Consider the following 25,613-nt stretch of genomic DNA (forward strand, 5'->3'; position numbering starts at 1 on the left):
CCTATCGGCGGTGACACCGGCTGATTGAGCGAAAAGTTTTCCGAGGGGCGCCTTCCGCTCGTCACGCCAACATGGGAGCTGCTGTGCACCCCCCACGTCCATACATTCCGGTGCCGCGCCCACGGCTACGAAACGGGGCCACGTGGCGTTCCCCGTCTCGGCGAGGAAAGTGTTCGCGCCGCTTCGGCAGCGCGCGATGATCTCGAAGACGCAGGCCTTCCGCTCCCAGCCGCCACTTGGTGTCCTTTGTTATAGCGTATGAGGCGTTGCCCTATCGCGCTATCTAGTAGCGGAATCGCGTTCCTTATCGGGATTGTATTAACTGCCGTGTCGAGAATTACTCTGGGTGTTCGTTTGGATGTGCTTGGGATACTCGTTCGATCCTATAGTTATTTTTGAACGGTGGGAAAAAGTGGCAGTTTTAAACTTCACGAACGCATAGGAAATGGTGTGGTGTGATTTGATGTGCTACGCAATAAATTATTATCGAACTCATCGTGGCGAGAAGAAAAAAAAAAACGCGCAATGACAACGTGGACAGAGACAGACAACGCTGCATCAACAAGCCCCATCAAATTTTCAATATTGTCCGCCATGGTGGGTAGTGGTTAGGGTGCTCATAATCAGATCGTAATTTTGACCCCTAAAACCCCAGGTGTTATTAGTTTTCAAATTTCGGAAGGCATCAGCCAGCGTTGCAATTTCCTCTGAATGCTGCAGTGAGACTTGAAATATTCGGGCGATAGCGATTGAGTTTCACGCAATATTGCTTGGCTTAAAATGTTTCGGGATCTAAACCGTGTCACATATTTTACATGCGGTAACGCTGCCTACGAGCCTGAGCAGTCGATGCGCAAGTCTGCCGGGCCATTCGGTGATTGACCGGAACGGCTTCCACGTCGTCACAGCCGGAAGACTACGCCTCGCCTCGGTGCTCTCGTCTCTTCATCTGGACCAGTGGTCACAGAATGGTCTTGTAATTGCAAAAGTGTTCTAACGAGAACATTGTATCCTATTATGATCATCGGCATATCATTAGCGAGGCCCGCTGTTTAGTGGGAAACAGGAGTTGCGGAAGAGAAGCTCTGTGAACTCGACCATGCTAGTGATATTTATTCATTGCTAGTATATGGTTTAATTCTATAATGTTTTACTTACTGTCCTGTCTCGCTTACATGGCTGTGAATGTGTAGCAGGGAAGCCGGCTTGCGACGGTCAAACTGAAGCGGTTTGTTGCGTTCGGGCGTTTATGCGCAGCGTATTGGCTCCCGAGTGTGTTTGCTGCGGCGACATCCCCAAACGTCCACTTCATCTCAAAATCATGGGAACCTCGGTGATTTGCATTCGCCTTTCTTTCCTTTTGCAGCGCTTCGTGCAAACGACGGTGCTGCCCTGCTGGGGTCGCTGCAGTTTCCTCGCAGCCATGCACACAAAAATGTTCGTATATTCAGCTTTCGTATGAAAAACGAAAACGCGGACTCGGTATACTATAATATGTATAGCTGACTGTGTCTTCAGTCTAGCTGGCGCAAATGAAGTGGAAATTCTTGAAAGAGTATACGGAAGAGAGTCCTCTTGTATTTTCCGCGGTGCCGAAAGAATACATCTTTCGTCCGCCGAAGAAGCGGTCGTTCGCCCAGCAGCTTGGTGCGTATATGTATACCGCATTTGCTTGTGCGTTTGTTTAGGCGTGCGTACGTTGCTGCACCGCATCTCGAAGAGAAATCAGCTTCCATCAGGCGTAACTTGAATATCCGTGCCGTCTTAGAGAATCTAGTCAGGGCTGCTGTGTTTACGGTCGCTTGCATTTCGGGACGCGCTCCGATGCGAGACATGAAAGGGGGGCCGTGGTGCGCTCTTTTTCTATGGGGCCCCGTGTCGTTCGGTGCCCTAGCTCCCTTTCTCCGCTACATTAACCGAGCATTGCACTGGAAGGAGCTCGCGTATTCCGTTTCTCTGATGGGCCCCCTTCATTCGGTTGCATTGGCGGATGCGCGCGGGAAAGTTTTCCCACTTGAATAGGCGCGTTTATGTTTATATTTTTCATGTTTAATACGATTTGGCTTACACCTCGTATGAGGAAACTAATTTAGTTGTGACGCTATCATTCGGGTCTGGCAGTCGATATTTCAAAGGCCAAGTGCTGTGAATGAACGAGATACGCGAAAAGGTTCCGTGAGGATTAACTTCCAACGTTTAAAACAAAACAAAAAGAAAGGGGGGGGGGTCTACTAGTCAAGTTACGCGCATCAACCTACTGGACCTCTCTAAATTATCTGCTCAGGTGGGCGATAACCGTGAGGATAAACAAATCTAGTTACTTTAAACTTATCGAAGTAACGAAGTCTTGCAAAGCATATTTACATTGTCGTAAAAGCCCACGTCTGTGTCTCTACATTTCAAATTGGTCGCGTAAAAGGCAATGTCTGTTGTCAAATTCATTATTCAATATAACCGATGAAGTACGTTCATCTGTTGATGGAATCTCGCGGTACAGCCATACCGCGGCGTAATATATGTAGGCAGCGTCGTTTATTTGGCTTAATTGATAAGCCTCACGGGAAGAACAAACTGCTATGATAGCTTCACTTTGCGCTTTTACATCGCGCAGGGTTTGAACAGATTGCTGCGTTCCGTGCTGTCGTTTGGCGCAGTCGGGCAAATTAAACTAATTAAGTGAAAGTTTTCGAAATCCTCATGGAGTAATATTACACACTGTATAAGCCTTATTGACGCAAGAAGTGCAGTTCTCAAATTATCTGACTCAAAAATCAGCATCGAAAAATGATTCATCAAAGGAAAGTGTAAGAACTGAAAAAAAAAAGTATTTACGACAAGAGGTTTTTTATGTAACTTTTTTTTCTCCTGACTGCGCCACTGGAGTTTAAAGCACTTATGACAGTCTTATAATGTTATTAAAAGTGTGTTCTGCTTTATAAATGTTCCGTCTCGTGTTGGAGCGCCGCCTCCGTGGGACTTTGCGTAGCTTGGTTTTCTTTTCTTACCCCCTTCGCTCTCCTCTTCGTTCTCCTTGAGAAGAGGTTTTAGCTCGAGGCTGGCCAAATGCAGTTGCGCTATCTAAGCACGCATAAAACGGATAGAGGCTTTTGATGAGACTACTGCTGAGCCCATTTGAATTCGTCGAAGTTCTAATGATTCTTTACGAAAGAGAATTTATGAAATGCGGTCGCTTCGGACGTGGTTTTGCAGACGCCTGCGCACAAGTTAAACTGAGTGCAGAACGAAGCAGGCATTGTATAGTACAATTTGTTGCGTCTCACGGGGCAACTAAAAAGGTTGTTGCAGGAAGAGCGCTTCGAGTTATGTGTGAGCAACATTTTTCCTGGTGCCTGCACTTGGTTGATGACGCACAGGGCCGTGCAAATGTACCTATATATATATATATATATATATATATATATATATATATATATATATATATATATATATCAGAATCCCCCGCTCGCATCCGGGCACTATGTGAATAATTGTGTCGCAGTGCGGGAGTCTGCCTCTCGAAAATAGCAAAAGCGTCGGCTGCAAAAGCGGCTTGGCCGGGTGCTTAGTTTCGATATATAGATGAAGTGCATGATAACTAGCTGAAGCGTCGCGAGTGTGTCACTTGCTTTCCTTTTCCGCTCGCGCTGAACTGCGTTATCGTGAACGCCAACCAACGGAGTTAACCTGCTAACGGGCTTTAGCCTATTTTATTGGGTTTGCGCATAATCAAAGTAAGCTTGCGCGACTGCCTTACTCCTTACGATATAGCAGTGCACGTTTGTGGTGTGTGCGGCAGACTATTTTCACAGCTCGGGGTTACGCGATCTTAGCAGAAAACTACGTGTACATATAACGTCGTAAAATCGCGGCCCAATTTAAACGAAAGGCAATGTTCTGACTGATTGAGATTGCGTAAGTGCAGCGCTATTTGGCCTGTCTCAGTTGGTTGGTCATTGTCAATCAGGGGCCAGTAACCGTACAGCTTCGCGATTCTCAGTATTTTGCTATCATTTATCTTGCCTGCAGAGTGAGGGTCAACAGTGACATGCCGTTCCAGCGATGACGTCAGACGTCACCCCCCCCCCCCGTACTGCTGTGGTCCAAACAGATTGCTTCTGTTGGATGTTGTTGGTTTTTATTACTCCCTTCAAACGTTGATCGATTGATATGTGGAGTTTAACGTCCCAAAACCACTATATGATTATGAGAGACGCCGTAGTGGAGGGCTCCGGAAATTTAGACCACCTGGGGTTCTTTAACGTGCACCCAAATCTGAGCACACGGGCCTACAACATTTCCGCCTCCATCGGAAATGCAGCCGCCGCAGCCGGGATTCGAACCCGCCCCCTTCAAACGTTCACGCCACACTTGCGACGGGAACTTTTCACGTATTTCACCGCATACGATATAGACTATTCCAGTGCCGTCACGTTGGGCTGTTCTGTTAAACTTGGGTGTTTCGCATCTTTAACAACTAAACGAACACTGTTACGGTGGACGGACAGCCTTGAAAATGGTTGGGTCGGTGCCCACGTTCCATGGACATAATTCACGTCCCGATGTACAAAAAGAAGAGAACATCTATTTAACAGCCCGATATGATGGCCCCCACATGTCTTTGGTAAAAAAAGTAGTACATAGTGAGGAGTCGTTTTTAGGTATGGGGCACATCTTGCACGAGCAAAACACATAGTTTGGAAAGCACGCTCATGCACGTGGAAACAGGGATGACGACCTATAAGCGCGATAACCACCTGCTTTCACCTGCTGGGCGATACAGTCACCAATACAAGCTTACTGACGTCGACTGTGTTTTCGGCGAAGGCCGGTCGTCAGCATTCCGAATTACATAGGATCGAAAACGACGCCACCATCCATCCCCGCACTGCGTGTCGGATGGAGTGCGACAAAGAGCTTGTGCAGTCGCTGCGGCACGTCCGTGCATACACCCGTCACTGTCCCGTATTTGTTCACCTTTATGCTATACGAAGGACCGAACATGCAGGTGAAAACGCTGTAGGTCCGCGTGCTGCGCTTTTAGGTGCACGTTAAAGAAGCCCAGGTAGTCGAAATTTCCGGAGCCCTCCACTACGGCGTCTCTCATAATATGGTGGTTTTGGGACGTTAAACACCGTATATCAATCAGTCAAATCTTTGTGTGCGTGTGTGTGTGTGTGTGTGTGTGTGTGTGTGTGTGCGTGCGTGCGTGCGTGCGTGCGTGCGCGCGCGCGCGCGGTGAAAGAAGGCGCATGAGCAGTGCGAGTTATATATGTTGTGTAACTCGCATATGCATTTCACCGCATGCGAGCTTCGCCGTAGACCGTGCTATATGTTGCTTCTGCGGTTTCAGAACACGCGCCACTCTTTTTCCGCGCGCACTCCTCCGATTTCTGAGCCACGGCTGTCGCCAGTAGAGAAGATGGCTCAGACTCACGGCGCCGCGCCCCTGGCGTCGCCTCCTCTCTACGCAGCAACGCGGCGCCCTTTGGCCAGAAAGGGGGGATGGGGGGCTGCCTGCCGGACCATTTGACCGCTTTTCCGTGTGGGCCGGCCTTGTACATTCGTACGGGCGGCCTCTGGTGCGCACTCGGGGCTCACCGTGACGTGCTCTCCATCCACGCCGCAGAAGAGAGCCTGCGTCGCGTCGCCCCCGCGGCCTCCAACCGACCGACCGGCGCCGAGTTCCACCGTCCGAATGTCCACAGCCTGCGTTTGTTTTCTTTTTCTTCGTTTACGAGGGCACTTCTCGTTTGCCGACTGCCTTGTTTCCTTTACTTATTGCTACGCAGTGCTATCATTTTTCTCGTCCCCGTTTGTTCTCTCTCTCTCTTTTTTCATCCTCTCTCGGTGCTTTCGCTTCTGTACGGCGGCCGATCGCTCCTCGTTATTGCTGCAGTCCGCGGTGCTTGCGTATATTACGTGCGTGGCCCCGGGGAAGATTTGTCATCGGCTTCGTCAACCAATGTCGACGTGCAGGGCCAGCGTTAAGCAAGACTGATCTCGGGAGCTGCCAGTCGCGGCTCCCTGCTGCCGGTCGTCGTGGCTGCAGTCGTTCCCTTGCTTTTAAAAAGCACTTGGCGAGTCGTTACAGAGAAAACGTTCCAGTCTACGTTAACTACAACTTGTCTCGGCTCGTTTTGCTCGGTTGAGAAGTCCATGTACAGTAACATTCGGTATCACACTCTTTGTCCGCTTTAACTTACAGCTGCGACAGCTGATCAGAGAAAAGCAATGAATTCGTGGCCGAACGCTGCGCACGGGCTCCTGTATCTCTCTGCTTACGACCGTTCAATAGGTGCGGTCACCTTTTTTTTTTCTGCTTCGAGCTAAAGAAAGGGCACAAAAAATGTTCACGCTCTTTCACGCCAATGTGGTGCTCTGAAAGTGTGCTGTTAACGCACCTGCACGCAACGTTTACATAATGTTTTCGGATGCGCCATGGGAACCGCACCACACGAACAAACACGATACATACATTGTGTTCACCAATGCATACATGCGTGTGTTGAATGCATGGCTGCGAAATTTCACACGATGCCGTGGCCTGCATTGCTTAGTCGAAGAATTCTTCTTACTCGTTGCACCGTCACGTTGTAGCCCACCGCCATCGCTACTTGACCGAACAACGTGTAGCTACTGTACTTGCCACATGACCGCTACACTCCCGTGTTAAGTATGAATTTTATCATGTTTGTGTCTTCGATTTGTAACCAATGACCAGAGTCGCCGCGGCCGCCTTTACCCGAGGTTTGTTTGCAATTGAGTGACATTGTGATTGCCTGCCGTGGTCGCATTGCATATCGAAGCACGATCCACACGCACAACTATACTACATGTATACGTCCAACGCTGATAACGCGAGCATTTTTCTAGAAGCGTAACGTCCCAACAAAGGCCCGTAGATTTCGAAAGACTAATTTTTTTTCCGCACCCTTTTCTACAGGCGCTGCGAAATGCACATGAGCTCATGCATTGGTGCACATTCATCATTTTAGTTTTCACTAATGTCATCGTTATAACTGATCGTTATGTTTGCACTGGAGATGTGGGTATCACGTGTATCGTTTGCGCACCAAAATGGTGATTCGGATTGCCGCTTTTCAGTGAAGCCGATGATTCTCGAAGGTGCCCTGTCTGGTGGCGTAGCCAGGGGGTAGCACACCGAGTCCTTGCCCCCCCCCCCAACTTTTTTTTTTTTTAGCTTGGCATTTACAACAAAAAAATGGGCAAAACCTACGTATCATGGGAATCGATGTTATGCGAAGCATGCAGCGAAAAAGTAGTTGCAGTGTGGTGCTATATTTTTTTTTAATTTGCGATACGCTACGGAATGTTTCCGAAGATATACGTACGTACGTTCTACGCACAGACATATGTTGAACAGTCGCATATGATTTATATAGCTAGTTATTTATAGTTGCGTAATGATACTAAAAGCAACATTGCTATTGTCAAGCGGTAAGCTTATATGTTGCGCTTGTGCTTGCGAGGATGGTAACCTTGGCTAGTGCTGGCGCCTAAGTATACAGTTGACGTTAATCTGGCGTGGCGCTCATATCGTGGGAGTACATGTGTAATGTTTATATAGAGTTCGAGTACGAGCACTGCAACTACAATTGATGTTTCACCAACGTGTGCCTGCAGTTCGCAAAGAAGTGTTTCGCATTTAAAAAAAATCACACTCGACAGCGTCTCCCTGCCCGCACTGCTTCAAATCAAGGAGGTGCCTTTCCCACTCCTCGAAAAAAGTTTCTGCTTACGTCTCTGGCCATGACGAAATGAGGCACTGCTGGCTCTTTTTTTTTTTTCAGTATTCGTGACGTCAACATTTATCTACAGATACCACAGTACTTCTCGTAACTTATATGAAGTTAGCCTTCTTTAGCCTCACCATGCGTAGTTTCGATAAACCTAACTTGCTCTCGTGTTCAATTTACTTCGTGGGATATATACGCACGGAACGCAGTGGCTCCTAATCTATATGCAAATGATTCCGCGTGGAAAATACCGCACAGACGTTAGAGCCTCATTACTTAGCTTCTTTGGTGCTAACTGCAGGTCTCGAGAATTTGGCGAAATATTTCGCTGGCTACGGTGACAGATATTGAACTTAGCACCGAAGAAACGCTAAACCGCTGTTTCACACTTTCGTTAACACATTTCGCGTATACTGTCGCAGTTATGCAAACCACAGCGGAGGTTAGCATTTTCAACAATTATTATATTCAAACGCATTAATGAAAGGTTGGAGAAGACGACAATGAGGTGCAGTGGTCCTGCATGTGAGGGGTACCTTCATTGGACTGTCTTTTCTTAATGAGAGGACCTAAATTGCTACTAGAGGGAAAACACAGGCCTGCTTGTTTTTTCGTACTTTATGTGCAGTGTTTCTTGCAGGAGAACTGTAGTCATGCATCTACACTAACTCGCTTTTTTTTTTTTTTTTTTGCCTCCGGTCAATGCATGGGGCGTCGCATCGATGTCAGCGCCGACCTTTCGCGGTCGTGGAGATCGCGGTCAGTGTTATTGCAATACTATTTATAAGGACGCTGTTAGTTTATTTTAGCCCTAACGATTTCAGAGTGACGTTATTCGCGAAGACTTGATTTAACTACACGTGCCCATCGAGGTTTGCGCGGTGGGGTCGACGGTAAGTCGAGGAGAGTGTTGGTTCGATGCGTGGCGCCTCACCAAGCGCCCAGCGATTTAGTGGGGAAGGGTTTGCGAGGAGGTTCGAGTGCCTCAGCCTCGAGAAGGTGGTCTGACCTAACGGTCCTCTTCTTTTACGCCCTTCCCTCTCTCGCAAACGACGCCGAGCCGTGCTTTCCCGTCTTCAAACCACGGCTGCTCACTACTAATAATAATACAAAGAAAATCTGGAGGTGACCCCAATTTGTGATAACGTGTCTGGTAGTGGCGCTGGCACGACGGCGTTGGTTCGCCCCGGTGTATGTTAAGCTGTGTTTTGTCGAGCTGCTGAAGCGGATCCCGAAGGCCATGCTATAGAAATAAAGCGCGTGGTTGGGATCTGCTCCGCCAGGTGCCACAGAATCCAGCCGCTCACAAAAAAAAAAAAGTCACTCACTTAATTTTTATTAATTATTTATCGCAATTACTTAGTCTTTATCTTAAATAAATTTATCCTCCTAAATCGTATGCATCTAACTCTTGGTTTGAACCAGAACCATCGATCGCGTACCAGCTTTATCCTAAGTAAAAGTTTCTGAATATTTGGAAAACCGGAATCGCTTGACTGGAAGTGCTTAGAAGAGGAACGAGAGTGTCACTCGTTGCTCGCGTCTCTAAATGCTTTTTCTGTTTTCAAACCGTTGCTACCGCTCACCCGGCTGCTGCTCTTAGCTCGGCGCTGCGCTTAGGAAGTCCGTGCTTAGCAGGCCATGCGCGGCGACTGCAAAAGCTAGCGCTGACTATAGCTGTGTAAGCACTGTGTTGCAGGTCGTGTTGTAGGGCACGAGACGCGTTGCAACAATGAGCAGCGTGGGGAGTGCACTGTGCGACGCTATCGTTGTGAGAGCGAATGTTCGCGGTGATCGAGTGATATCTGGTCATGGCTGTGTGTGCGCTCGTCACGCCATAGTTGTGAATTTAAGCTGATGTTTACGACCGGATAACTGTGGCCGATAATAAGGTCAGTATAGACGACGGACAAAGCTGTAAGCTTCGTAAGCTTTTCTAAAACATTGCTATTTTCTTCTTCCGGGAGAAATTGCCTTGATTTTTTTTTTTCGTTTGCTCTGGTAGAGGGACCGAGATTGGTAGAACAGTTTAAATGGGCGCATATTTCTGTCTATTGATTGATTGCGGGCGTGAACACTGACTCGCTGTTACGTCTTTTAGTGGGTGACCTATTTGTAAAGATAAGTGCAACTAGAGCAAATAAATCAAACATAAAAGTATAACTTGATTTAATTGATGATATGTGGGGTTTAACGTCCCAAAACCACCGTATTATTATTAGAGACGCCGTAGTGGAGGGCTCCAGAAATTTTGACCACCTGGGCTTTTTTTTTTTTTTTACCGTACACCCAATTCTGAGCACACGGGCCTACAGCATTTCCGCCTCCATCAGAAGTGCAGCCGTCGCAGCTTGTATTTTTAAATTTGTTTTCTTTAATTAAATGTCTCGGAATGTTTGAAAAGTTGTCTGAATGAGAAATTTGAGAGGGTGGACGGTATAACATGTTAGAGAAGGATTGTCCTTGCGTCGTACTAACGAATCTACCTCGTAAACAAGGCGCACTTGTCCAACAAAAATTAATAATTAGTACAATGTTGATCATGCCCAAGATCGTTTTAGACGCTTCAGCGGGCAGAGTTTTTGTGGGAATAAATCAAAACTAAGCGGAAAAAAACTACGAAGTGGAGAGAGAAAGAGATGAAGAAAGATGGAATACTGCACAAAAACACGGATGAACTAAGAAAAAAAAAGAGGGGGGGGGGGGCTTATCTGTTGGAAATTGCGACGCGTGAACTGGCATGTGGTGGACTGGAAGGTATTCCATTCTTTCCCTGCATATCCTGAGTAGGGCAGTCGTGTGGTGATTCCCGAATGTCCCGGAGTGCCGCTAAGGAACGCGCGTAAAGATTGCATTCTTTTGCTCTTGTTCGCGATGGAAGGCGAACAGGCGAAGCTAGAATCCGGCTCTGTCGTAGGGCCGCGGTGGCGTGTGCGGTATCTCCCTTCTTCCCTGCTAGGCTTCACCGCGCGAAAAGCGATGGCACCGCTTCCCTTTTTTCCCTTTCCACCGATGACGATGTCGGAGGGTGACTGCCTAAGGTCGCACGCCGCGCTTTTTTTTTTATTATTGTTGTTCTTTCGTCGACGCTTCGCACGTGGCTCCACGAGAGAGAGTCGTTTGCACCCCTTCCCGTTTTGGTCTTTCGCTGTCTTTGTTCGAGGCAGGGTCCGCCTTTGGCGTTCGTTTATATCTCGTTAACCACCTCCTTTTCGCGCCACATCTTTCCTTCGACACCTCTCTGCCAAGGTAAGGGGGCGCCTGCAGATTCCGAACACCCGGGGCACAGCGCCGATGCTCTCTGTGACGGCACTTGATTTGTTCTCATTTGTCTACGCGCCCGTTTTGTGCGCCGCGTCAGTCAGTGAGCCGCCATTATGCAGTCGCACCAATGTTTTCTTCACTGCGCTCTTCTCGGGGTCGTTAGGATAGCGACAGTTTGTGACAGCTAGCAGAGCGACGCACACTGTCGGGGCTTGTGTTGAGCTGTACACCAGTTCGGAGTACTGAGAGGAAAACGTGTACACGCGCGGGGGCGAAAAGGGGGAATGCGCCATGATATATATAGCTATTCTCCTCTCTCGCGTGGGCGATCTCGTTCGCGCACTCTTACGTAATGACAGCTTTGCGGGTTCATGCGCAGCCTTGCCTATGTGGGTTCCATGAGCGCTGCACTTTTCGTCGTTTCTCATGTTGCCGCGCGTGGGTACTTTGATTTCTTCGCTAGGAAACAACGCACCCTCGCATAACTTTTGGTGCACCCTATCTATAGCTGTGTGGCATTGGGGAGGGGGGGGGGGGGTAGCACTATTGAATAAAAAGCTGCCTTTGTGTGTGTCGTCCTTAGGCCTTTCAAAAAGGAGTTAAATTGCGAGCGTTTTAACGAGAAAGCGTTTCTTGGCTAGTTTAGCGAAATCTCGCTCTCAGCTGGGGTCCGCAAAAGCAGTGTCCGGAAAGCACGTGACCTTTGCCACCGGAACTGACGCCGGCGCCGAAGACTGCCTCAGCGGCCCCGTGGAGGGTAAGAAATGAAACACTGTAGAAATGTGGAGCTGCGATCACGTTTCTTGGCTTCGTTGACGAAAGTGCGCACCCAGCTGTCGTCGCCTGAGCGGCGCTCGCTTCACTGCGCCGCAGCAACCATGTGCAGCCGCGGCGTAGGAGAGGGAAGCTCCCGCAGCGAACTTTGCAGTACATCGCCAAAGGATACGCTTTCCCGTTTTCGTCTTATACGATGAGATCCTATTCGGCGATCCCCTGCAACTTTCATATGCCAGTTTTCTGGTAGACGGCACCTGCGTCCGTCGAGCGACGCAAGTCTATTCTCTGCGGAGGAAAAGGATTCGTTGGGAAATCGCGTACGTAATGCGTGTTATTTATCCGGTAGATATAACTTCGTCCCACTGTTCTCCTATTGCGTTACAATAGATGGTAACTGTCAAACAAAATCATGCAATAACGTACGCGAGTATAAACTTGCTTGCGCCATTGGCCCATAAGAAACGTGCATGTTGTGACTGTTGTTTGCCTAAGTTGTTTTGACATAGCGGAAACGCCTGTCATCTATTTTCAGAACTCCCTGTCATCAGACAGATATCAAACATCACAATTTCTTTATTTGTTGTTATCGGCGTCTTTCTCTTTACAGTTTATGGAACGCCAACCTTTTTGAACCAACTCTGTTTTGAAAGCGTTCGTCAGCGTGTACAAAGACATCCTTTGCCCACCTTTTTTTTTTTTTTTTTTTTTTCGTAGACTTGATGCGTGCGTTCAGTTCGCGATGTTCCCGTTTTGGAAAAAAAAAAGTCGAATGCCCAGTCCTTTTTAGCTGCTCTTCCGCTTTGTTTCCGCAAAGTTGAGAAAAGTGTGTATAAGCCTGAAGTTGACCTCATTACAAAATCCTACTGTATGCGACATTTCTCATGAATGGCGGAATCTTCCCAATGCTTTGATCTTCCCACCAAACATTTTCCCCAACCCGATTCCTTTTTGTTCTTGTTGTTCTCCCTTTAGTCCAGACTCTTTGTACCCTCCGGCGCTTTTTCTTCTCCATTCGGCACATTTAGAGCATGCCTTTTTCCCAGTTGCGCGGAAACAAAGAAACAGAATAATTGGAACTTCAAAGCCTTTTCTTCGCGCTCGCCAGCTGCTACGTGACCGGAGGCACAAGCGTGGCCCAGCCGTGGATCGATTTGGACGCGAACGGGGCAGCCGAACGAGCTGCACGTGCCCGGACTGGACCGGCAGCTTTTTCCGTTCTTTCGCTGCGGTCGTCTCATTCCTTTGCCGCGTCGGTCAGCGTGCTCCATCCCTTTGAAGGGCCGGTGGTGCCTCGTTACGAAGGACTGGGCACGTCCTCCGTCCGACCTCTCTGCGCGTATGCACCATTATAACTGGCCCTGCCTACGTATACCGCTGTTGTTGCGAGTGCTTTTCTTCCGTCTTTGCGAGTTTCTGCTCGAGTGATCTCGCCCGTGCTGCACTCGCGGCCCTGACCCAGAGAACGTCACCGCAGAGCTGCCCACACCTGCCACTGCAGTGACCGGCCCGGTAGAGGTCACTTTCCCCCTTTCGGCGTTTGTGGCGCAGCTCGAGCGTGTTCGCGGGTTTTGAACTTGGTCGCGTGCTGCTGAAAGGGGAATCGAGGAACTGTATGCGCACGTATTCGTTAAAGGAGGAAAGTAATATACACTTATTTGAAAGTTTCTTCTGCTGTAGCATATAGGTGTATACATTTGAGGCGCTTTCAATGACCACCGGTGAACTGGGGTCGTGATGAACTGCCCCGTTCAGTGGCAAGCTGCGTTCCTGGGAAACTACATGTCAAGTTACTATATAGTGCGCTCCATCTCGCACTTTGTGGCGCTAAATGTAAATAACATAACCAGGATTGCTAGTGCTATAACGTTGAATACTGCTTACGCAAGCCACACACAACGCTTTGTCAGTGTGTGTGTGTGTGGGGGGGGGGGGGGGGGTAGGTTGGTGTGGGTGTGTTTTGCGGTGTCAATGTGCAAACTGTTACCACTTTTTGGGAATTAGATAATTGCGAATTGCTGGCAGTCTATAATCTTTTCTTTTTGTGTTCCTTAACGGACAGTGAACGAGAGCTGTTCAAGCGTATATTCAATATGGTGTATTGGGTGAGTTGGTGACACATGATTGTTTGAAATGACAAGCGCTTGTCCCTGTCAATGCTGTCCGCGTCTACGTATACGCTCTCATTTCGAACCATATATTAGAACGCTGTATATACGAACGTATATACGATAGGATAACCGCTGGTCGTTAAGGGTAACTAACTGGATTCCAAGAGAAGGCAAGTGGGTTAGCGGGAGACAGAAGGTTAGATGGGCACATGAGATTAAGAAGTTTGCGGGTATAAATTGGCAGCAGCAAGCACAGGACCGGGTTAACTGGCGGAACATGGGAGAGGCCTTTGTCCTGCAGTGGACGTAGTCAGGCTGCTGCTGCTACTGATGATGATCTGATTTCACTGGGCCACGTGCACTAGACCACGCCGTAAGATGTCAAAACGCTCACAATACATTCATTTGCCCGCGCTTTCGTTTCGCCTGGCCTCATCCGCTGGCACAGCCAATCGACGCGCCGCGCTGTAACCCATCGATCCCGAATGCGGCGCGCATATATACATGCAGTGTTCGGGCGGCCGCCGCTGTCTTATTACAGCGTGTGCTGCGGCAGCGTATGTCGTCCGCGGGGGGCCGGAAATCTGGTTTATTCCACGGTCCGATTCCGTGGAAGGAGTTTGCTTCCACTGCTTATCAAATGAACGGCTCTTTTTTTTTTTTTCGTAGCGTTTTCGTTTGCCACGGCGTGTGCGCTCCGATTCCGCACTCGTCCGCTGGTCATCTGACGAGTAAGAAGTATCAGTTTGAATAATAATAATAATAATAATAATAATAATAATATATTGGGTCTTATGTCCCCAAACCGCGATATGGTTATGAGGGACGCCGTAGTGAAGGACTCTGAAGATGTCGACCACCTGTGGTTCTTTAACGTATACTCTGACATATCGCACAGTACACGGGGCTCCATACCATTTCGCCTCCATCGAAAGGCGACTGCCGGGGTCGAACCCGTGACCTTCGGCTAAACAGCCGAGCACCGTAACTGCTACACCACCACGATGGAATGACATATTGAAATTTAAAGAAATGAATAAATAAGTTACTTTACGCCTAATGTTTTCTGTCTCGAATTTCGTTTCTCTCTCTTTTTTTTCTCTCATTAAGGTTAATTCAACGTAGTCTTGAATGACACCCAGCTGAAATTTATACAACGTACTGAAGAAGTAGTCTCTTCACTCTTTATATCTTTTCTATTGGTCTCGGGGTTTAAAAGTGCATCAGACGGATCCTCGTGGAAATTTCCGCTTTGCATTTTGAACATGCTCTATAATTACTTGCGTGGCCTTATCGATTTCCCGACTTCCTTCGATACACCGAGTTTGCGAAATATAAAGAGGCACCTAATCGGAATAATTGCGGGTCATGCAGGTCACGAATAGGGAATCTCGCCCTCGGGGTAAATCACGCGTGCAATTCAGCGTCTTCTGCGCCATGCGTGCTTCCGCTCAACTAATTGCCTCTGCCGCACCCAGACTCTCTCTCTCTCTCTCTCTCTCTCTTTTTTTTTTTTTTGATGAAGTGGCTCAATCAGAACATACAAGTTCAAAAACTTCCCAGAAACCATGCGGCGCTGGCAGAAACTTTGCACGCAGCGTTATACAGTTCTGCAAGCGAAACTTTACACGCATGGTTACAGTTCGGCGTCACCTGGTTCTTGTTAGACTGATTTAATATTACAAAAACACCAACTAAAAACATGATTGAAACCTCCGTCATTGGAATAGCACGAAAGTGAAGCTTGTCTTGACAAGAACAGATGTTGCGCTTTTTTTCTTTTGTTTATTCACAGTGACAGCTGTAGTTACGGGTCACGCGCGCGCCGTTGTTGTCAGCACGTGCCCGTAACCACCATCGCACGAATAAAGGGTCTGTAAATAATAAACGCCACGCTAGGATGCAATAGGATTCGAACCCGAGTGCCCTGCGTGACAGCCCAGTATTCTACTACTGAGCCCCGCCGGTGCTTGGAACTCCCTTGAAAACTGGCCCTTGGCAAGCTTGATGTCGAGGAAGGAATCGCGTTAATATGAGTAATAAAGCGTTATAGAAGAGCGAAAGAACAACCAGGTGTCTGATAATGCGAAATGCGCAACGAGTGGGTCGTCCAATGCTCCAACTCTTTACAAGAGCTTGATCTGGTTCATCTATTAACTGTGGCGCATACCCACAGCGGGGGATGGGGGGGATTACAAATTCTTTTGGCATAATTCTTCATCGTCGTCTGCCACAGCGCACAAATATTGCACAAATTTTCTTGCAAGTGTGCAGCAGGTACCACGCTTCTCCGAAGACGAAGGATGACGTAATGAATGCCTGCTTATACTACTCAATGATTAATGGCGTATTGGGTACCCTGCAAGTTCTCGCAGCAGGTACCCAAATGGTGTTAAAGACTCTTAAAGGCTGCTATTCTATAGCTTTCTCTGCATGTGACATTGCTGCGCTTGCAGCGCAGGCCTGGTGCTTTGTTTTTTCCCCCAATGCTTATAGCTCTTTGACGCTTATAGCACCGTTGTACGTGGATGCACCGTCGTTGGCGCATTTCCATCCCGACGACTAACGTCCATGGTCGTGATCAAGCTTTTGTGGTAGTTGACGTTGACATACGCCCGGACACAGCATGTATACGAAGAATCCCGCGCAAATATGGCATCCACAAGCACCAGCATTCTTGCAATCGATATGCACTCATTCAAAGCGTCGTCATTCGAGGAGAGGAACGGCAAGTCGTACGATCCCCGGCAAAATGGTGACTTATGCCTCCGCTCATGTATACACCACCCCACAGCCATTCAGGTACACGCTGTAGAGGCAGGAGAAGGCGTTCCACTTTCAACTGGCGTCTCTCTCGCGGAAACGGTGGGAAAGATATAATAAGACACGTCTGTCAAGCCTCTTCTATAGGTTTGCTAGCAGCGCAGAGGAGCGCCCAGCAACTATTGACTGAGGCGTCGTGGCTTCGAATTCCAGCTCAATCGCGTCCCCGAAGACAATTTTTCTTCCAGTTTTCATTTATCATCTGTTCGTGGGACGCCGTCATTCTTGGGACGGCAACGGCATCGGTGAAATATTGGTGGACCCCGGCGTAAAATACTTTCGTAATAAAAAAAAAGAAGGGAGAACGATGTCTGCGTGGGACAGTGAATTAACAGAATCGCAATGTTCGCGCCTATTGCTTCAAACACCGGAGGTGCAATTCGCAGATATCTCCGCCGCGCAGACAATTTCGAAATTTTCAGCGAGCGTACCTGGAGCGAAGGTGTTATGTCTTGCGTTTGTGCTCGCAAACAATAAAGCTGCGCAAGGCGGAAACATCAGAACGTTCCTCGCATTTCTAAAAGGACCATGGAAGTTTCGTATTGTCTCGTCAGCTTAAATATCGATGTTTCTCGGCTGCTGACCCACAGATCGCGGGTTCGAATCCCGGCTGCGGTGGCTGCATTTCCGATGGAGGCGGAATTTGGGTGCACGTTAAAGAACCCCAGGTGGTCGACATTTCCGGAGCCCTCCACTACGGCGTCTCTCATAATCATGTGGTGGTTTTGGGACGTTAAACCCCACATATCAATCAAATCAAAATATTGATATTTATTTAGCAATAACTTATAATATATGCAAATAGCACATACTGACGTGTCCTTTCCGTGGCTGTTAGCAGCATATAGTACATGTATTCCATACACACATAAGGATATATATGTTTACAGAGTAATGTCCAGGGCGTACGATAGCGAGGACAGCGTATATATATATATATATATATATATATATATATATATATATATATATATATATATATATATATATATATATATATATATATATATATATATATATATATATATATACTTAATTGACGTGAGGCGTGGTCTGTTGCCTCGAACAGTCTTCTGGTGCACACGGACTTCGTAGTGATGGCGGTTAGCGCAGGGACGATATATACTCACGACAGATATCGCAATGGGGATTCTTATTTTTCATGCGGCCCGTCAAGTTTGCGCAGCGCCGTTCACCGCCCTATATGGTGGAAAGAGTGCAAAGCTCCGGTTGCTCGGATGGGCCGCGCTTGCTAGGTTTTTCCAATGCGCGCACGAAAAACGTGTTCCTTGGAGCGCTTATCTCGCATTTGCACGCTATGGGCAGCGCTCCGTCATTGTGGAAAGCTGGCACGCACGACTAATGCATTGTGAGCTGCTACAAAAGTTTGAACATGACGAAGACCTGAAAACTGCCCGTCAAGTTTTACCGAAGGCGTCAAGAGTAGATTATGGCAGTTTGCCGATACTTCGTGGTGTTGTTACTTTGAAAATCTGTTGTCGTGCACAGTACTGCAAACTATTATTTATCTGAAAGAAACGTGATGGCCGGACTCTTATTAAAAAGAAGCGTGTTTGTAAACTGAAACTTCAGCAAATAGATAATTGCTGTATACATTTCGCGATTGGGCTCTGGCTTTCCGAGACTGCTGTATATAGTGCGAGAGCGGTGGAGCTTGCTAGCTTAATACACTTAAAATACCATACTGTAAGTCCAGCAAGTGTTTTATTCAGCTGATGACTGTAGACTTCTCGTCGCCGCTCAGTGTGAACAGATTTGTGCTGCGGGTTCGCGCTGAGCGTTTATGCGTACAGGTCTTGCACGCAACAACCACCGATAAGTTAGCATAATGAGGTGTTGTGATGCTAGGACCGAAGTCGTGAGTTCTATTGCCACATACGCCAGCTGCATTTTCACGGGAGCGGTACTCAGTAACATTGCGCTCAGATTTTGGTGCAAGAATGATAAACAGGGCGTGTTGGTCTTGCATATTTCAAGCGTACGGCGGTGTGATGCTCAATGTAAACAGAGGCGACGCTCAGTGTGTGTGCACTGTGTGTCAGTTGTCGTCCTGCCGTATATATTTCAAATAGGTTTAAGTGAACGTTAACAAAAGCTCAGGTGAGCGGAATTGATATGGGGTCTCAAACCGCGGCGTGCCTCCCAATCGTATGATGGTTTTGGCACGTAAAACATAATGTCCTTGCATGTGCCCGAGCCGCGGGCGATATACAGCTGCCGCTATGAAAACGAGTTGAAAAGAGAGCCAAGGCAGATATGAAATTTTCGATGTTGTCGCGAAATTTTGACGCGGTTATCAGGGGCGAATCTCGGCGTAACTAAAAACATGCTCGATCCTAGTGGGTATTGTGTGGCATGACCATCACCAAGGGAGCTGTTAAAAACAACCTAATTGATATTTGAATCAACGAACACGCTGCGTGGTCAGACGTGGATATTAATCTGAAATTAAACACGCGCTGCAAGAAACATGCATGGTCGAAGTAAACATTAAAAAAAACTTTTTTGTGCGCATGTATATACTTTCAAAGGAGCTGCAAAAAATCAAATGTGTCACTGAACTCACGATACGACCTTGTCAACACCCGATGAAAACCTCGGCAAAAGTGAAACTCTTATGCAACTGAACACACCGCATTGAAATGGTGCCAGGGACTCAACAGGGCAGAAGTAAGTTTATACTCTTCACACTGACCTCCTAATAAATTGAAAGCCGTGTGACAAACTTGGCATTCAAGCAACATAAATCCGAGCGCTATATACAAATGCGCGGGAGAAAGCGTGGTGGTAGTTTACCGACAGCCTTGAGAAGACACGAATGCCGCAGGAAATGCGCGTTTTAGCGGTAACATACATATATAATTTGCAAAGGCAGCTGTTCACCATCGACATTCACATAGCACTCGCTCAAGGACATCGTGTTTGACTTGCGGGGTCTCGCAAATGTTGTCAATGAATCGCTCTCGGTTCAGATAAGATTCACACCGTGAAAACACGTTTGTAAACTTCTTAAACCTTCGAAGCATGTCACTGCTGCTCGCTCATCGTACGAAACAACGGAATTCTCTTCGTGCATGCTTGAGATCGTTTCCGAGCGAGAGTTGCTTGATCGTCGTACTGCCCCCACTTCCCTTCCCATCGCGCTGATAGATACATGTGTAAATCAACATAACTGCAAGCCGTGGACTGCGGTGCATTTATTTCATTTTTTTACGAGCGCCCAATGAAGGCAGCTTCACCCGTTCAGCGGATCGAATGTGCGCGTAGATTTCTCTGGCACGGAACTGCATTTGTTCGCCGTGTCGTCACCACACGCGGTATAGTGATACGTCACAGAGAGAAAGGCTGCGCAAACTGCGTGTGATGAAAAGCGACGGGTCACCGCTGCGTGTAGGCTGACGTGGGTTTTTTTTTTTTTTTTTTTTTATCTCCAGAGGTGGTGGTGTGATAATCGTGTGATCGGCGTCTGCATTTCGGCACCGCTTCCCCCGCCTTTCGCTGGCTCGGCTTGTCCCCACTGTAGCGGTCAGCTCTGTTGCTGCTGCATTACCAGAGGGTAAAACCGATAGTGCTGCGCGTGCTGCGTCGTGGTGCACATAGTCGCGAAACTGGGCGCCGACCGGGACGATCCGTTTTTTAAGTTCACCCGATCGTTTAGCGTGTACGCGAAACGTGAAGCATGTTTTTTTCTTTTTTTTCCCCCCTTTGTTCGCGCGCTTGTCTCGCCTCAGCGCGCAGTGAAGCGGCGCTGAAAATGTCCGGAACGCAGCAGCCGCCGCACCACGCGCCGTTCGTGCCGAGACAGCTTGACACCTTTTGGGAACGCTCGCATTCAGTCCCTTTTCTTCCTCCTCTCACAAAGCCTTCGACACAACACGGCTCCGAAACAGCAGGAGGGCATATGCGAGCGGGACGCGCTTTGTTCCGCGAGGCCCTCGCGTTTCACCCCTTATTGCACGTAAAAGGTTATTTGTGCGCCACTAAAAAAAAAAAAAAGAAAACGATGGCTAAGACAGATGCGAGCTTTCGCATCTATCTGTTCCCGGTCCTCATTCTTTAAGTGCTGCGTAGTACCATAGTAGCATGGTGCCCTCATCTCTCTTTAGTTTCTATGTCAAGAATTATTTACCTCTTCTTAGGAGCTTAGGCAAAAATTTTCTTCGGGGGGAGGTGAGAGGCATCTACTTGATTTCAGCGGGCACCGATGTGGTGATTTTTCGCTCGTGATGCCATGTGGAAAAATTTTCGTGGCAGGGGCGCACGAGCTATGGTGTGCCACCCCCTGGCTACGCCACTGCCTCTTTCAGGAACATTGCAGAATTCATAAGTAGATATTTTCCCCTGTCTTTCCACACTTTCAACCTTCTACGTCCGACACGCATAGATTACAGTTGAATCATACCTCAGCCTTTGAGCACAACGCTCTCTAATTGCTATGCCACGATAACGTGTTCATGCTCATCTCGCGACTAAACCGACAGATGAATGTCTTAGATGTTTGCCACGAGCGTCACATGCCAGTTTGTAGCGCTTTTTTTTTTCGCGACAGTTCGCGCTGTTGGTGCAGCACTGCCTTCAGGAACCGCCCAAATTTTGCCTTACGTATCTCGCGGTAGCTCGTGCTACGCATTGGAAACGGTACGACGCTGTACCGCATGCATGATCAGCCACAATAGAAAAAAGGTTTTGAAGTTTCACCGCTTTCACTGTTTGAATGCTGATCAATCAATTTGTCGTTTAAAAATGCGCTACGTCACATGAACGCATGAATGTGCGATTACATAACACATTGTCGCTGTTGGCGTCACAGTGATGCTTCTCTCTCACGCGCGGCTTTGCGCTCTTCGCGTACTGCATATATGACTTAGCATCCGACAATATAGACATGTGTTAAACTGACGTCGCCTGTCCAAAGCAAACGTCACGCAGTCTATATACGCTCATGCTCTCATGCGAGCGTAGCATGAGCACAACTCTTTTCGAAGCCCGAGTCAAACTCATGCTCGCATGATAGCTGTTTTTTTTTTTTCCTTATAAAAAGACATGGTTCACCTGGTAACACTTCGCGTCATCCCAAGCCCACTACCGGATACACAATTTGCATATCATCTGTTTCCGCAGTGCATGTAATCTGCCTATCTCCACCTCCTCTTCGTTTTTTCATTGCCGTTGTCCAAGGTTTAAATGCTGTCCACCCTCCATGACATGCGACTGATTAGCAACGCGTCGCACCCGAATGACCTTTTACTTGCGTGGATATGCGATTCTCATGAACGCTTCATCGCTCATGAATGCTACAAACTATCTAGTATAACAAAAATCAAGCATGCACTTTCGCATCTTCATACACGTAGGCATATTGCTCTAATGTGCTTGCTACACAAGACAATATACGGTAACTGTCAAACCACACTGCATCTTAGAAAACCGCATCGCTCTTCAAGCCTTCTGCATAATAGCATGTGCTTTCAACGTCTGTAAGAGCGAACGCACGCATATAGCAACTCTGTACTTCCTCGGGCATAAAAATGTGGAACGGGTTCCCTGGCACCATTGTAAACATACTTGACCCCACAACTTTTAAAAATAAGCTCACTCTATTCTTTTCCTCATATATTTCCCGCATACAAGTGTTTTATCAAAGAAATTCATTGTCTTACTGCTGTACTTCAAGTAGTTGTCACATGTTTAGTGTTCGGTCTATACATTTAGATTGTATTTTTTGAGTAAAATAGATTTCTTTACTGTGGTTGCTTTGCTCATATATATTATATATTGTCATTGCCTTAGCGTGTTTTGCTGTGTTTCTTTTCGTCCCTATTAATGTATTTTTCAATCATCTGTTTCTTTTCTATTGTAATACTGAATTCGCTGTATGTTGTACAATAATTTTCTAGTTCTTGTTTATACGGTCTTACCCCCCCCCCCCCTCACACAATGTTCTAAACATAGGACCCCGTGAGGTGTTTGTATAAATAAACGAATAAATGCTCTGAAATAATAAATAAATGAAATTTCAGTTGCGTTCAACTATCTTAAAACTGCTGTATATCGTTTTCACTGATCGCACTGCTATCAACGCTCGGTATTCGCACCCCTACCAATAACTCATCCACACTCAAGCCACCTTTTTTCATGTATTCGCTGTGATACGTCCCAGTGTTCCCGTCTCCCTTTTCGTGCGCCCCTCCACCGCCTCGATAATCGCGCACTTGCCGTGTCGAGGGCGCCTTCACTTTCGCGGCGCGAGTCTCAGCGGGACATTTATTGTAGGAGCTTTTTTTTTCGCGATTTCAGGCGAAATACTGGGAATAATTTAGGTTATTTTCTTTAGCTTACAGTACTATTTTAGGTCTTGTTGGTTTATTTTGTGCATTGTTTGCCTTGTTTTCAACCTGTTGACCACTTCGTGACCGGGATATGACACACTGGACGGGTGACGAGCCGGGCCCTGAAGTGCAAATCGTTTTAAAAAAATTGGCCCCCTATCTGCATGTTAATCTGCAAAGGTCATCGAAAGACGATAGTCTTGTTTATGGAGAGAGTGAACAAAACATTTATTTGATGTTCTGCGCAAGAAAATCGGTGAATGGTATTTTGGAGGCGCTGCGTTAGAATGCCTCGAGCGTGCAGCGGAGGCGAACGAGCGCATCAAGTCACGTCGCACGAGAGACATGAGTGCTATCTGGCAGTTATCCTGGAAACGCAGCATGCGGATCTGACGCGGGCGTGCGCGCCCGTCTCAGAGGTGATAAGGTGTAGAACGCAAGGCGACGGGTAGGTGCCACCACCGTGTCGTCTTGGCAAAACGTTGGAAACACTCGCATTTTCGGGCAAGCGTTGCATGGTCAGCGCAACGCAACGTGATAAATGCTATGGTCCTTAGAATTACTTATGTATGCCTTTTCTAGCAAAAGATGCACATACAGAATATATACGTGTTGTTATGGTGCCTCAGATATACGCAATAAATGCTGAATCTTGAGCAGCATTGGTGGGTGCTGCGGATGGGATTTTGATGGGCGCTGCGGATGGGGTCGGCCGTTTGAGCTATCGGCTGGTGCCGTTTAGAGTACCCACAACCGTTAATAATGGACAAACAGACAAATGCATGAACAGACACAGACAGACCAAAATTTTTGCGTCGAAGGTCCCCGAAACACGTCTTTCAAAAGATCATTTTGCCTAGGCTTCCGAGTTCAATGTTCAATTTGAAATTGCGGCACCACTCACGGGGGCTCACATGTCAGAGTCGGGAAACTCAGTCTGTGTAAGTGTGCGTGCATGCCTGTGTTGTGCATTTTTATGCACCTTCTAATAAGTATGGATATTATTTTTCGGCTATGCAGTTCCTCTGCCTGAAAAACATCCGGACGTTTCTGCAAACCTGCAAGAATGTCTTCAACCTCAGCAACAGTGACCTTTTCGAGCCCAACATGCTGTTCGAGTATGGGGACTTCAGAAAGGTGCGTAAGAAGGCGGCTTTGCTGCTATACCGCTGATGCGAGAGGGAGAGAGAGTGTGTGTGTTTGTGCATGCATGCGCGTACACCCACACGCCGTGCCGTGTTCCAGAAAAGTGCAGGGGTGAGTGCACTAGCTTTCATCAAAGAGCGCTTCGAGACAGCGTATAGCACCGTGGGTTCTACTGCTGATGCACAGTAAATTTACATAGCATTGAAATTAAAACATTCATATGGAGAACAGTGCACTTGTGTTTCGAAGCCCTGTATAGATTTGGTCAATCCAAATGAAAGCGTGGGATGTTATCGTCGTGGCGCAAGGACCGGAACTGCTAAATTGCACCTATACATTTACGTATAAAAGCGACCCATTTTTACGTTCCTGACCTCATTCATTGCAGCATCAGCTGTGGACCATGTTTGTGTAAGTAGCTAAGCAGCTTCAGTCAGGTCGGCAGTCCCTATAGCAGCGTCTCCAAATTGCGTGCATCACGTTGCCGGCGCCCTCTTGCAGTCTGTACACGCTGCAGTGCATTTCATTTTTTCGATGCTGCTTTTACCGTTGAGGGCTCAGCAACAGCTGCCGTATTAGTTTTCTCTTATTCTTTTAACTCGAACATGAAGTTCACTTGCCACTTGAGAGAGTTGAGCGTACAGAAAGCGCGAATTTCATCTTGTAGGCTTTTATTTTCTGTTTTTTTTTTTTCAGTGAAGCGCTGTTCGTTAGAACGGTCACGTCTATTTAACTATCTTCTCCTTGTTATAAAGTCAAGTACAGCGAGTAAAGAAAGGAGAAAAAAATAAGTCTGTAAATTATGTATGAGCGAGCCTATTTCTGATCCGAAAGTTCTTTCGAATGTATCCCAATTTTTTCTTTTTTTTTTCTGATTAAACACATGTCCGAAATCACATTGCAGGTGCTACACACGCTGGCGGTGCTCTCGAGATCCCCCAAGGCGGAAGAATCCGGTGTTAGGTGAGTCCTGATCCGTCTTTCTGTTTTTTATATTCCGGGTGATGGTAGATGTGCCCGACTGTACTGCACAGAGGCGTCTCTTGGTGGAAGGATTAAAGGATCTTTTCTTTCGAAAGCGCCCTTCAGTCCTTTTCACTGTTTACTATGGCATATACTCTGCAAGGATTGTTAGTTTTATTTTTGTTGTTATTTTGAATGAGGAAGCGTCCCTCCCTTCTTTGTACTTTCATCTTCTCAGGTATGTTTGACACATAAAAAATTAACTCTAAATCAGAACCAAGTTGAAGGCTGATTCGCATCCAGGATTCTTTCATTTTTTTTCACGGCAAAAAGCTTCCTTGCAGTAAAACATCACTGCCGTTGTTAGCACCCTCGGCTCGCTCTGTAGACCATATGCTTTAAAAAAAAAAGAACTATGTCTATAA

At 47.3% G+C, this 25,613-nt stretch overlaps 1 protein-coding gene across 3 annotated transcripts in view; it reads left to right on the top strand.

The window, feature by feature from the left end:
- Positions 1-25,613, top strand: part of LOC119161478 (guanine nucleotide exchange factor VAV2) — a 253,021-nt gene that overhangs the window by 109,323 nt on the left and 118,085 nt on the right. For 2 of the 3 annotated variants that reach the window (XM_037413969.2, XM_037413970.2), the window contains exons 2-3: positions 24,100-24,216; positions 25,130-25,188. In XM_037413969.2, the coding sequence (XP_037269866.1) occupies positions 24,100-24,216; positions 25,130-25,188 (176 nt within the window). Of the gene's footprint in view, positions 1-1,366; positions 1,438-24,099; positions 24,217-25,129; positions 25,189-25,613 lie in introns of all 3 variants that reach the window. The other variant, XM_075879212.1, reaches the window with a different exon arrangement.

The sequence above is a fragment of the Rhipicephalus microplus genome, chromosome X (genome assembly GCF_043290135.1).
Source record: "Rhipicephalus microplus isolate Deutch F79 chromosome X, USDA_Rmic, whole genome shotgun sequence".
Lineage (NCBI taxonomy): Eukaryota > Metazoa > Arthropoda > Arachnida > Ixodida > Ixodidae > Rhipicephalus > Rhipicephalus microplus.